The sequence below is a fragment of the Sorex araneus genome, chromosome 3 (genome assembly GCF_027595985.1).
Source record: "Sorex araneus isolate mSorAra2 chromosome 3, mSorAra2.pri, whole genome shotgun sequence".
In the NCBI taxonomy this organism is placed as follows: Eukaryota; Metazoa; Chordata; class Mammalia; order Eulipotyphla; family Soricidae; genus Sorex; species Sorex araneus.
In genome coordinates this window covers 116,353,217-116,367,650 of record NC_073304.1, presented here as the reverse complement: position 1 = coordinate 116,367,650, position 14,434 = coordinate 116,353,217, and the positions used below count along the sequence as shown (strand labels likewise).

The window sequence follows — 14,434 nt, the reverse complement described above, 5'->3', positions numbered from 1 at the left end:
GCGCTGGACTACAAAGTCAACACCTGCCGGGAAGCATGGACCTGCCACTGCGTGCACCCATGCCACCCCACCCCCACCCCAGCCCCTCCCGGGCCCTGCTCTGCAGCCACACCCCGGCCTTCCTCCTCTTCTACATCAGTCCTACAACATCAGTCTCCCCTAGTTGTGAATATCTCAGCTCTTTCTAGGTTCGAGGCCAGATGACAGGCCATGAAGGGAAGGGGGAGGGAGTGTCTCCAGATCCTGAGCGACCCCGCCAGGATAAAGGCACCCAGGAAGCCAAACTGATGCCTGGTCATTCCCAAATAGTCTTTAGTACCAGCCCTGGTGTTCTCAATCCAGCCCACCTTCCTCTTTCCCGTCCAGGTTTCGGCATCCTCCAAATGGGTGTCCCCCTTCTCCACAACCCGAAGCCCGCTCCTCATTCTCCATTCGGGGGTTTGTCTCTGCGAGTGCTCGTAAGCAGATTAGACCATCTCCCAGCGTGGAGCACCTGGGCAGCCTTTCTTTGCACTTAGTCTCCGGCCCAGTGTCCTGCCTTCCTCGCCCACAAGTGCCGGCTTCCCTGCTGGGCTCTGCTCTGTCCACACGCCCTTCAGGCTATTTCCTCAGAAGCCACCTCACACTCTGTCTTTGTGCTGTTCCTCAGGCTCAAGTGTCCCCTCACCACTGGGCAGTAACACCCTCAAGTCTGTCCTGTCGCCTCTGAGGCCGTGATCCAGGGGAAAGGGCTGGCCACTCCCCACCTCCACCCCTGAGCACAGCATGCTTCCAGCCTGACTCCCTGCCCGCTTCCTCCCGAGGGCACAGTATTCCTTGACAACTGGGTGTTCCACTTCTTGAGGTTTGAAGCACGTGTGCAGAAACGCCTACTCCGGGGGCAGAGGTGAGGGGCCTGACGCTTCTAACCCCCAAGCCCCCAAGATTCACGTGAGAGAGACCAAGACCACCCACCCAGTGAAGGTGTGGCCTCACTCCCGCAGCCTGTGGTCCTAGAGAAAGGAGGTGGGACCATCCCCCACGCTACCTCCCTGCGGGCCTGCTGCTGCTATGTCATCCTCAGGGATGAAAGTGACACCATCCCAGGTCTGGCGTCACCCTGAGGGGCCTGCTCCAGCCTGAGCTCACAGGGAGCTTGCAAACAAGCCCCATTGCTCTTCGGGAAGCAGAATGAAAGGCATGCCCTGGGCTCAAAGGGCACCTCCTTCCCTCCCACCCCGCCCACTACCACCACAGTCTGGGCCGGTGAGGCCCTCAGGAGCCCCTCTTGGTGCCCTGCAGGAGGACCCCAGAAGGAACTGGGGATCCACCACAAAGCTGCAGTCTCTCCTGCCCGAAGCCTCCCCAGGCAACTACCCTGCGGTGACAAAGTCCATTCACAGATTCTGGTTGGTTTATATACATGTATATATGTGCGTAAGACCATGACTCCGGCCAGGCCGGATGCTAAGTGCAGCAGATGCCGACACATCTGTTAAAATGTTCTGCCGTTCCATCTTACCAAAAGGGCATCAAGGCAGGCACCGGTGTGCAAGTGTGTGCTCGTCTGTCAGTGATCCTTCTGGGGGCCAAGCACTGGGCTCTGAATCCTGTCCACCAGCATGCACCCACTAGTTCAAGATGGACCGGAGATGCTTTGATTCCATCTCCCGTCTCGGCATCAGGCTCAGGGGCCAGCGCAGCCTGGGCCTTTGGCTGGGTCCCGTGTCCTGGCGGCCCTGGCTGCCGCCGGGCTCCTACTCGCTGCCGCCCCGCGCCTGCCGCCTCTGCCGCACCAGCTGCAGGTCCAGCTCCCGCAGCTGCTTCAGGAAGCCCCGGTTGGGGAGGACACAGCGATTCTTGGCCACCTGCTGGATGGCGTCCACCAGCGTCATGTTCCTGTGGATCATCAGGTAGGCCAGGACCAGTGTCGCCGAGCGGCTGCGGCCCATGACGCAGTGAACCAGGATCTTATCTAAAGTGCAGAGGGGAGAAGAGGCAGTGAGCCTCCCACAGACAGCACACTCCCCACCCGACCCCGCGGCACCAAAGACAAGAGGCAACGGCCCTAAAGACGGTCCTGGATGAGGGGGAAAAAATGTATCCACCATTTGCTGCTGGTTACCCCTAACATTCTGTGGGTTGGCCCTAGGAGTACACCCAGGGCACTCAGGTGCTTCCCAGAGCATCAGGGTTAGGCGGGGAGGGCTGAGTTTCGAGCTCACTTTTACTCACTTTTTTTTTACTCACTTGTTCAAGTCACTGGCCCATGAAATACCGTATTTAGTTAAAAGAACAAAAGAAAGGGCAGAGGTGGGGGGTGGGGGGAAGTACATCCTGGAAAATCAAATTGGTGAATCTGTCTCAGGACCTAAGATTTTTCTCAGAGTGAGCAACGTGAGCCTGTCATGTCAAAGAAAATAAGTGGGATTCATTGCCAGTGATAACATGTAAGCTTTTAAGCAAAAATTCCAATGTTGGGAAATTGTATCTATTACTGTCAGGAGGACAGCTTCCCAACACTTCTAGATCTTTCTCCTAAGATCCATGGTGGTATCAACAATTTTTTTAAGTGCCAATATTTGAAAACTTTATAAACCAGTATTTTCCAAATGACTGATGTGGGATATTACAAAATCCTGCATGGATAAATGATCTGTTCCAAGTGCAACACAGACCAAGGGATTTTCATTTAACAGACAGATTAATGGATCTGTGTCTTCAAATTCCACATCACAACTAGCCTTTAAGAAGTTGTTACTTGTCGGGGCCGGAGCAATAGCACAGTGGGTAGGGCGTTTGCCTTGCACGCGGCCGACCAGGGTTCGATCCCCAGCATCCCATATGGTCCCCCAAGCACTGCCAGGAGTAATTCCTGAGTGCAAAGCCAGGAGTAACCCCTGAGCATCGCTGGGTGTGACCCAAAAAGCAAAAAAAAAAAGAAGTTGTTACTTGTCAAGTTTTGATGTCACAGCAAAGAAGAATCCCTCCATTTATCTGAGGAAGCTATTAATTTTCTTTCTCCGGCTTCGTATCTGACTTGGCTGGATCTTCTTCATATGCATCAACCAAAACAATGTAAGAAACTGACTGGAGGCACAGAGGCCAGTCACAGACCTCCAACTGGACCCTTCTGCTGGCATTTGAAGGTGCGTCCACAAGCCGCATCTCAGTGCATCCTGATACGACAGTCAAGGCTTCCTTCCTCTGCACCGTCCCTGATTTACAGTGGGGCAACAGGCACAGAAACAAGAGGCCACCGCAGAGCTGGTGCCATCACTAGGAATCATTCAAAGTAACGTGACACCGAGGCCCTACTGCATGCTGGCCACCAGGCTGTGGACAGTGAGATTATCTCTAGCCTTTCCCCCCAAGCCTCTCCCAGTGAGGTGCAGCCCGATGGGACAGCTCAGGTGGCGGGTCCCCGTCCCTGAGGCCCGGAAAGCCTGCAAGAGCGAACAAGAAGACACTCGGGGCCGTCACTGGTTTTATGCGCACAGGCAGGTGCATGAGCAGGATGTGGGGGATTCGGGATGGCAGGGGACAATTCCTGAAATTCCTGCACTTCCTTGATGGGTGTGCTGTAACAGTGATTTTGGAAAGGTGTGAAAAAGCACCCCCGAAGCTTACAGGGATGTCAACCGAAGCTGCCTCCACGAGGGGCGAAAGAACACCTGGGAAGGCTCCCTAGCGCCCCCACCCATCCCTGTCCAAGGAGACCGTGCCCAGGACAGCGGGCAGGGCAGGGAGCAGGGCGAAAAGCAGCTCTCTGCTGCTTGCCCGCCATGCTGGCTTGCGGGGAGCCTGGCCCCAGGTGCCTCCCCGCCCCACCCCTCGCCACTTTCCGGCTCCCAGAGTGGAATGTCTACCTCTGGCATTCTAATCCTCAAAGACTGTTCCAGAGGCTGCCTGGCCCCTTGCCAGCTCTGCTGATAACTAAAGCGTTTCTTCCTCTCCTGGCAAAAAGGGTAATTCTTTCTGTCATGACTAAATACTTGAAACAGATGAAAGCTGTAATTCATTAAATCTTTTGGGAGCCTGAAGTCTGTTCGGAGGGGGTACAGAGAAAGAGGGCAAGGAGACAGGTGGGGGAGGGGCGGGCTCTAGGAATTTTGGTTTCCTGTCTAGTTTTCAGTGGGGGCCTCCCAAGCAGTGCTCAGGCAGCACCTCCCCACCCCAGCCCCCGCTCTGGAATTCTCCGCCTACTCAGCCAACAGTTCACAATGTGGTACTACGTGGGCCCTGTGGTGCCAGGGAGTCCCCGGCTCACCCCGGGGTGCTCACAGGCTTCCAGGACTGCACCCACCGATGCACAGGAGGACCACGCAGTGCCGGGGATTGGTCTGGTGTGGGCCATGTGCAAGGCAAGCCCATCTGGAGCCCTGCACTTCCTCTCTGGACCCTGCGCTGATTTTACAGCACCAGCGACTTTATTCTCACGTGAATGCTGTCACCCATGGAGCTTGGCAGATCGCCCGGCCCCAGGCCCCCGGGCATGGCTCCCTCTTAGCCTGCTGCTAGGTACCATCCCACCAGGCCCAGCACTTCGGGCGAGCAAGAGAATCTGGAGAAGACAGACAGGCTGCAGTTCAGCCCAGCCCCACAGGCCCCCTCCAAGGCAACCAGAAGACTCGCAGTCAGGCTTAGGTCCTGCCTGCAGGGGCACTGCCACACTGGCACTTTCTAGATCAGTGGCTTTGGAACAAATCAGATTTTTCTTCCTGCACTGGTGGAGAGACAGGTGTTCAATCATCGTACGACTGAAACTCAAACATGAAAGCTTTGTAACTATCTTATGGTGTTTCAATTAAAAAAAAAAATCCTACGGTAAGATTTTTTTGGAAAAAAACAATCAAAGTTTGTTTAGGGATCACGCCCAGTTATACTCAGGGGCTACTTCCAGCTCTGCACTCAGGACTATACGGGATGCCGGGGACTGACCCAGGTCAGACACGTGCAAGGCAAGCGACCTGCCTGCTGTCTCATCACCCCAGCCCTGGAAATCTTTCATGTGACACACAGCCCTGGTCCCCTCCTGGGAAACACAGCATGAAATTCACTACTGCATGTGGTGGAGAGAATCCACTCCACCTCACACAGGCGGCGGCTGCAATGCAGAGAAATGGCTCATCTGAGCCTCTCAGCAAGGAGCTGCAGGACGCTGGGACCTGAGCACTGAGTCAGATGGGGGTGGGGGGGGGCAAAACATTAGCGTATAACAAGTTCCACACAGTGGCTTTGTCATGATGATACAGACTTTTTCTACAGCAATGTAGGCTGAGACTGCCCGATCTTTTCTACTCACTTTTTTTAAAGGCAGGGAGGGAGGCGCTTACCTTGTTTGTGGCTGACCCAGGTTCTGACCCACCATCACAAATGGCCCCTTACATCCAACCAGGAGTTATCCCTGAGCACAGAGCCAGGAGTAAACCCTGAGTACTCTGGGTGTGGCCAAAATATCACTGTGTCACTATATCACTGTTATCCCATAGTCGATTTACTCGAGTGGGCACCAGTAACGTCTCTATTACACTCAGCCCTGAGATTTTAGCAGTCTCTCCTTACTCGTCTTTCCCAATGATTGGAGGCTCTTCCATGGTCAGGGAAATGAGACCCATCATTGTTACTGTTTTGGGCATATCGAATACGCCATGGGTAGCTTGCCAGGCTCTGCCGTGCGGGCAGGATACTCAGTAGCTTGCCGGGCTCTCTGAGAGGTATGTATGTATCTGTTACTGTATTTGGGATATGAATATGCAAAACCCAACCCAAACAACAGAAAGGCTGGAGGCTGGGTCCTGCACACTGATTTTAAAGCATGATGTTTGAAAAACATTTAGCTCAATTCAGTAACTCCCTTGATGAATTTCCCCAAATTTGGGGATCTGTTCCTCAATTTTTTGTCTTCACTGGTGACAGAAGACAGGCATCGTAACTTATGGGACACTTTGGACAATCCTGGTCCTCATCTTTTCCCTCCATTCCCATCCTGACCAGGTGTATGTTCTTTAAATAACCTCCTGTCTTGATTTTGGGGGATCTCCTCTGCCTGTCCCCCACTACCTTGTGTCCTGCTTTACTCGGAAGCATGTAAAGACATGCTTCTCCCCCACAGTTCAGTGCTTGAGGAAATCCCTGGGTAAAGTGTGTTGTATATTTTGAACTGGGGGTGCAGGTCAGTACCCGCTGCCCTGGGAAGGAAGACTCTTTTTTTTTTGCTTTTTGGGTCATACCTGGTGATTCACAGGAGTTACTCCTGGCTCTGCACTCAGGAATTACTCCTGGAGGTGCTCAGGGGACCATATGGGATGCTGGGAATCGAACCTGGGTCCGCTGCGTTAAGGCAAACACCCTACCCGCTGTGCTATCGCTCCAGCCCCCCGAGAAGGAAGACTCTTAAACAATCTGAAGACCCAGGGTGGTATCAGCTTAGAAACCCGAGAGAACAAACCTCCGCCCCAGCAGACATCACTTATTGGTTTATTAGCACCTCACTCATAACAGATTTGAAGGCAGCTTCCACAGCAGGCCGTTTAAGAAAAAGCATGAACACGGGCTGGAGAGAGAGCAAAGACGCTGGTCTCCCTAATGTGATCTCCAGAACATGGTCCGCAAGCATCATCAGGTTCTGAGTACAGAGCACAGAGCCAGAGGTTTCCCCTAAGCACTGTCAGTGTGGCTCAAACAGCAGAGAGAGAGAGAGAGAAGCAGTGATAACAGTATCTTCTCTTTGAAGGCTTATGATATTTGCCCTGCGGTTTCTTGGAAAATTTCATTCAATGAAAACCACATTGATTCCCCTCTGAGGATAAACACCAGGAACTGTCAAGGTGGCCCAAATGGGTCCCACGGCAGTATTTGTCAGCACTTCCTTTTTCTGATGAAGAATGAGGAGTTCAGTTGTTTCAGAGCTCATAACCAGCTGAACCGCCTCACCTTCCCTGACATTCATGACCTCTTTATCAGCAAAGCCACCAGCTGCTCAAAACTAGGGCAGAGGAGTCTTGGGTGCAGCCTGAATGACAGAGGAAACCCCCACTGGCCTCTCTGGCTCTGTGACCCTGGCATATCTGGGCCTCCAGGACACTGGACTCCATGACCCCATGACTGTTTAAGAATCGCTGCCGGTGCTGGGCAATCCACCAGAGGGGGGTGTGCTGAGCCCCCGGGGCTGGTGTCCGGCCTGAGTAATGGCTCTCCCGCACCACGGGGACTGCTTTTCAAAGAGAGTGTGCCAGGCTGGCTCCACGGGCAGCGGTGGATGAAACTACTCCAAGAAGAGCAGGGAAAAGCAGAGAGCAAAGAGGAGCCGCCTGGCCTTTTGTTCAGACAGTCCATCAACACCTCTTACATCAAGCATAATAGGGAACATACGCGAGGGCCTGGCCCGAAGCCAGGCTGTGTGCTCCTGCCTTTCCAGTGCGCGAACAGACACAACCAGCACCCCTCACCCCACGGCAGGCGGCACACAGGCTGAGCGCACACCGTCTCCACAGCGCAGAGGCTGCGGGAGGGATGCCTCGGCTGAGCAAAGCAGCGTTGGTTGTGTTAGCCTGTGACTTGGCGCACAGGCTGCAAATGGACAGCCCCTGGATTTCTTTTGTTTGGGGCATTTTAAAGAATTTTTCTATTTAATGCCACCACTTTCACATGGTAATCTTACAGTTACATCCAGACCGGTGGCTTTTCCTGAGAGGTTGTTCAGATCAACCACGTGGGCCATGATTCTCAAAAGACTAATAATAGTGGCAGTTCCCCCTGGGAGGGGAGGCCCCCCACCAGCTGCCCCCTCTGAGGGCATCCCTCACCAGGTCTCGCCCTGGCATCCCCGGAAGTCTTTCAATATGCACTCAGAAAGAGCACTGAGAAGGTAGCCTGTCCCCAATCCACCACCTTCTAGATCTGCACTCCGACCCAGCCGCTGCCTCTTCTCTGACTGGTGCCTCTGTTTTGCCCTCTTGCTCTTTTCTCTGCTATGAATTTTCAACCACCTGGTCAGGGGCCATATGTTCCTTGAATGTTCGGTGATATACCCAGGCTGAATCATACAGCTCATTCTCTCCAAAGCCAGCAGTGGGGGCAGACCCTAAAATGGGGTGCCAGGAAGGGAAAACAGAGGACACTGTAGAGTTCAAAGTTGGAACGTCTGTTTTTCCTTTGGGGCTGGACACTTGACGAGGGGATGGGCTTCAGGGTGCTCAACCCCTTTATCCAGCACATCTGAGAGCCTGCTGCATGCGTGCTTTGTGTGCGTGATGGAGAGGTTCATCAGAACCTTTCAAGGTAAATATTCCCATCACCAGATGGAAGAACCCAGGCTCTGAGCAACCACACCATTAGTAAATTGTGTGTGTGAACCTGAACCCAGGCCTGTCTTTTCCAAAGCCCACCAGCCCCTCAGCTCTTAGGGTGAAGAAATAGTCACTGCAAAGTGCATGCCTTAAACAGAAACTGAAGGACTGAGTTGTAGTTTTGGGGTTTTTTTCATGTCAAATATGTTTTCCGTTAACTTGAAATGCCCTCGGGTGAATTTGACCTCATGGTGATGAGTCAGAGTCCAGTTGCTTTTTGATCCTGCTTGGAAACCCAGAATGTACAGAACATAAAAGACTGGCCGTAAACAGACCCATAAAGAGAGACTTTGAAAGGAGGCGTCCCCCCTGCCCCAGTGCAAACTTCAGTACTACAGAGTTTTTTCACTGGACACTGCTTTTCAGAAACACTGTTGCTGTGTCTGGCCAGGGGTGGGGCCATCTGAAGCTGGACAGTTTAGTGGGCAAGATCCAGCGACAGGAGGGCTGAGTGCCTGTGGATCTCATAGTCCCAACTTCTTGCACCAAGAAAGGCCTCCAGTAACTGGAAACCCTGAATTATGAGAGAGCCCCATAAACAGGAACACCACATGGGGCTGAAGTCAGAGCACTAATTAGGGAGATGATGTCCCTCCGGCCTCTAGGGAACGCAGCTGACAGGCGCCTACAGGCCTACTGCAAGACCTGCGGATTGTCTTACCCTGTTGCATTCCTACACTGTGCTCCAAAATAGCCTTGGAGCCTCTCCCGGCTAAGACAGTTGAAACTGCATTTTCAGCACAGGCTCTAGCACTGCGGTGAGAAACGTTACGAAACTGGGGCACTAGGTGGTACAAAACAGACTCACATTCTGTTCGCGTTGGAAGGGCGCACTTACCAACTTTCTACACATTTCCACTAGGAAGGAGAGCGGGCCCGGGTAAGCGGGGTTGCAGGCAGGAGGCTCTGAAATCCCTCCCTAGCTCCCCACTCAAACCCACTCCCGTGGGGCTTTCTGGCCGGACGCGCTGCTCCTGCGGGCTGAGGCCCGGCAGGGTCTAGCCTTCCCGTTCTTTCGCAAAGCGAGTTTCGGTGCCCGGCCATCTCCTGCGAAGCCCACCAGCAACCGGGCAAAGCACGTCTGGGTCAACTGCACGAACACCCAGGTCTGGGTCAACTGCACGAACACCCGCCGGGCTGCTGCCCTGCGAACGTCGGGGGCCCCGGGCCCGGCGGGCCGCGGAGGGAGGGAGGTCGCGGCCCCGCCCCGGCTCTTACTGCAGTCGGAGCGCAGCGCCGCATCGATGAACGCGGCCGCGGAGTAGAAGAAGACGCTGAGGTCGAAGGTAGGCAGGTCGTCGGCCTCCACGCCGTGGTACTCGATGGGCAGGTCTCGGTAGTAGTCGGGGCCGGTGTCCACGTTCCAGCGACCATGCGCTGCGTTGAGCACGTGAGTGAAGCCCGCCTTCTGGAGCCCGTAGCGGTCCAGCGCCGTCGCCCTGCCGAGGGAGAGGCCGTGGGCGGGGCCGGGCCGGGGGGGCGGGGCACAGTGGGACTTGAGGCGGGGCACAGTGGAATCTGGGCGGGGCATAGCAAGATCTGGGCGGGGCACAGTGGGATCTGGGGCGGGGCATAGCGAGATCTGGGGCGGGGCACAGTAGGATCTGGGGCGGGGCATAGCGGGATCTGGGCGGGGCACAATGGGACCTGGGGCGGGCACAGTGGGATCTGGGCGGGGCACAGCAGGACCTGGGGCGGGGCACAGTGGGATCTGGGGTGGGGCACAGTGGGATCTTGGCGGGGAGCACAGTGGGACCTGGGGCGGGCACAGTGGGACCTGGGGCGGGGCACAGTGGGACCTGGGGCGGGGCACAGTGGGATTTGGGGCGGGGTATGACGGAGTATGGGCGGGAGGAGGCGGGGCATCAGGGTGTGGTGGGCAGGGCGTGGGGTGTCGGCAGGGGGCGGGGCTGGTTGGCATGGTGCCAGGGCATGGTGGGCGGGACATGATGGGTGTGGGTGGGAGGGGCGGGGCGTGGGGTGTGGGATACATCTCTTAGAGTGCAGCAGGCGCTGGCGCTGCGGTAGCTGCCCACAGAGGTCAGATGTTCAGTCTATTCCAGGTATGAGGGCTCAGACTAAGGCAGGAGTGGGAGGTGAGTGCACCCACCTACATCCCTTATATTTTGCATGCACCAAATCTAGAAGGGTTTTGTTTTCAGGGGCCAGATGCCATGAGAAGCCATCAGAACAACTTATTTTTCTGGTCACCTTCTCAGAGCCTCGGAAACGGGCTTTCCTCTATACCCTCCGGGTGTCTATGAGGTTTGAAGGTCAAAGTGAACCCTGTTTCTAAAGGGTTTAAGACCACTCTTTCATTGTGGGGGCTTGGGGTGGGGTTGAGCAAAGTTCTTGTACTGGCTTTCACAACGCTGGTGAAAGTTTGTCTATTTTGGCGAAGTGTTAGTTGCAGGAGAGTTATTTGCTATTACTTGAATGAATTTCTCCAAGTTCCCTGGAGCCAACAATGAAGTTACTTGCTGGTTCACAGCCTTATGTTTTTAGCCAAGAATATCCAGGGACTAGAGTCAAGGCCTGTTGGGGTAGGTGGGTGGCATTGAACCACGGGCAGAGGTAGGCCCTCAGAGGGAGCAGGCATTCTCTGCCTGGATCTTGGGGATCAGGCTTTAAGCCTGCCTTACAAAAGGGAGTCAAGGATACATCAAGCTAAATAAATAAAATGACCCACAGCTGAAGAAGAAGCTAGGACCTGCGAGATAAAAAAAAAAAAAAAGGAACTAATAAAAGCCTTTCAGGAAATGTTTTTCATGGCCTGTAATCAACTGTTTATCCCCAAATAGTGATTTAGAGTGTATTCTGAACCAAGCACTATCCTAGATGCTGGTGATTTAGCAGTGAACAAGTTAGTCAAGATCCCTCAGGAAGATTAGATGCTAATGGGAAGAGCAAATAAGCAGCAATTGGATAAACAAGATAATTTGAGGTGAGGCAAGAGCTCAGCAAAATAACAGTGGCTTCAGGTAGGGGACTCAGGAAAGCCTCTTCTGGGAGATGGTATTTAAGCTAAGACTCAGGGATGAGATGGAATTAGGCAGAAGATTGGAAAGAAGTGTTTCATCCAGGATGAGAGAACTACAAATAACTATGAACAGAAGAGAGTCAGGCTGAGAGACCTACAGATACTAAGAACAGAAGGGAACTAATGTTGCCATAGTCACAAGAGTTTGGATTTACTCAAGAATGGTGGAATGTCACAACTCACAGAAGATTTTTCAGGAAGGGTGAAGATTGGTTATGTTTTTAAACATCAGTGGGCTGATGTGAGAGAGGCACAAGGGAAGGAAAGAAGTCTGTTGGCTGCTGTGGTGTGTAGCCAAGAAGATGACTTGGGCTGGAGTGATGTCACAGCAGAACTCTGAAGAGATGGGGTGAGGGACAGGAAGGCAGAACTGGTTTGGCCAGAGTATTGGCTGCAAGGGGAGGGTAGAGAAGGGCTCTCCAGCAGTACAGCAGGCTTTATCTGAGAGGTGATTAGATGCCCTCATTTGTCTTGGGGAGTCAAGTAGAGCTTTTGACGATGTTTGAGGAAAGGTTTTCCCATGTGGCCTTTAAGCCATCTTCCTCAACAGTATTAATAGTTCCAAAGCCTAGGAAAGAGGTGACAGGGGTCTGAACCATAATAGTAAGTTATCAAAAGTGGCACTGCGCTGTAGCTGAGGGCTCACCTCAAGGCCCTGCTAATGGGTGTGGACAGAACTCACCATACAGCATCAGTGACAGGAAACCTGAACCAGAATCTTGCCATGCTCCTGGGCCAAAGGTTTGTGGCTGGTTTCCTGGGACTTTCTGTCTGCCCTGTGAGGAGCCATAGTGGAGTGCAGTGCTTGGGAGAGTTACCTGAACACAAGCAGTGAGTGAGCAGAAACATTTGTAAGCAGCCCTGTGGGACTGAGAGGGAGTGGTGGGCAGCGCCAGCCCTCAGTGCTGCCATCCTGATTATGGAACACCTTCTGCTTTCAATTTTTCCTCCAAAAGGTCTGTTTTTCATTTTTTTCTTCTTGTCTCAAAGTATGTATACAATGAACATTACGCTTTGGGGACATAGGTCTGTGCTTAATTAGCATCTCCACTAATGCAGCCCATCTTGCTGAGTGGCAATCAATCTCACTTTGAGGTTGAGCTCAGTGGAAAAATTAAAATGAACTGTCCTTGACAGGAAGTTTTACCCACCATAAAACTGTGCTCTCTGAATTCAGCAGCTGACTGCTTGGACTAACCAGGGACCATAGGACAACTAGAACTGACCAAGGACTAACAAAGAACTAATTAGGACCAACTACAACTGACCAAGAAGTAACCAGGGACTGACCAAGGACTAATCAGGGACTAACTAGGACTAAGCAGGGAATGACCAAGGATACTAACTAGGACTAACTAGGACTGACCACGGACAAACTGAACTAACTAGGAACTAGGATGGACAAAGTACCGGACAGAGATTAACTAGAACTTTGGTAATGCATGGGAGTTTATGACAATGCATGGGGTAGGTAATAATGCATGAGGCTATGTAAAAATGCATGGCAGTGTATAATAATTCATGGGGTGGATAATATTGCATGGGGTGAATAATGCATAGGGTTGTATGGTAATACATGGGGTGAATAATAATATATGGAAGTAGATAATAATTCATGGGGGTATATGATAATGCATGGGGGATGATAATGATGAGGATGGGAGATAATACATGAGGAATGATAATGCATGAGGGTGAGCAATAATGTTAGGGGTGGATAGTAATGCATGATGTGGGAAATAATGCATGGAGGAGGATATTAATGGGGTGGGGAAAAATGCATGGGATATGTAAGAATGCACAGGGTGTGCAGTAATGCATAGGGGTATGTGTAATTATATGGGGTGTATAATAATTTGTGCGGGTTTGTAATTATACACAGGTGCATGGCAGTGTATAATAATACATGGGGGTGGGGCTGGAGAGATAGCACAGCGGGTAGGGCGTTTGCCTTGCACGCGGCCGACCCGGGTTCAAATCCCAGCATCCCATATGGTCCCCTGAGCACGGCCAGGGGTAATTCCTGAGTGCAGAGCCAGGAGTAACCCCTGTGCATCGCCAGGTGTGACCCAAAAAGCAATAAATAAATAAATAAATAAATAACTTAAAAAAAATAATAATAATAATACATGGGGGTGGATGATAATACATGGGGGTGGGTGATAATACATGGGGGTGGGTGATAATGCACAGCAGTGTGTAGTAATACTTAGTGTCTAATAATTCAAGGGATGTGTAATAATACACAGGGGTAGGTAATAGGCAGGGGGTATGAAATAATTCATAGGTAAAAAATGCACAGGAGTGTGTAATAATGCATGGAAATGTGAAATCATGCACTTGTATTTGAATGTGTGTGTATGTGTATATAAGAATGCTTGTGTTTGTGTAATAATGCACTGGGTGTGAAATAGTGTGCAGGGTATGTGAAATAATGCACAGGTGTGTATAATTCACAAGACTGTGAAATACACAGATGTGTAATATTATACAAGGATGTGTAATAAGTCATGAGGGTGGGTAATAAGTTACAAGGATGTGAAATATTGCAAGGAGGAGTGAAATAATCCAAAAGGGTATGAAGTAATTCACAGGGGGTTGTAATAATTACAGAAGTATGATTCTCCCCTAAAGAAAGCCCACTATAAAGATGTTTTTCCCAATAAAATAAGGCCCTGTGATATGTAAAAGTCTAACATGGATAGATTAAAATAGTTAGACATCTGACCAAAGAGTGTTGTTCTTCTCTAAGATGATTATTGGCTCTAATTAATAAATATTATATGTGAAGGACAGCTGGGGAGAGATAGCACAGCGGGTAGGGCGTTTGCCTTGCACGCGGCCGACCCGGGTTCGAATCCCAGCATCCCATATGGTCCCCTGAGCATGACCAGGGGTAATTCCTGAGTGCAAAGCCAGGAGTAACCCTTTGCATTGCCAGGTGTGACCCAAAAAGCAAAAAAAAAAAAAAAAAAAAAAAAAAAAAAAAGCTGTTAGCCTCTAGACCCCATGCTTTTTCCTCTCTTAGGTTTTGTTTTGTTTTGTTTTGCTTTTTTGGTCACAC

General features: G+C 51.8%; 1 protein-coding gene across 1 annotated transcript in view; it reads right to left on the bottom strand.

Moving 5' to 3' along the window:
- Window positions 1-1,736: 1,736 nt before the first annotated feature.
- DUSP29 (dual specificity phosphatase 29) overlaps window positions 1,737-14,434 on the bottom strand; it is a 39,554-nt gene continuing 26,856 nt past the window's right edge. The window contains exons 5-6 of the mRNA XM_055132129.1: window positions 9,549-9,769; window positions 1,737-1,954 (exon numbers count right to left, since the gene is read on the bottom strand). Of these exons, the coding sequence (XP_054988104.1) occupies window positions 1,737-1,954; window positions 9,549-9,769 (439 nt within the window). The remainder of the gene's footprint in view (window positions 1,955-9,548; window positions 9,770-14,434) is intronic.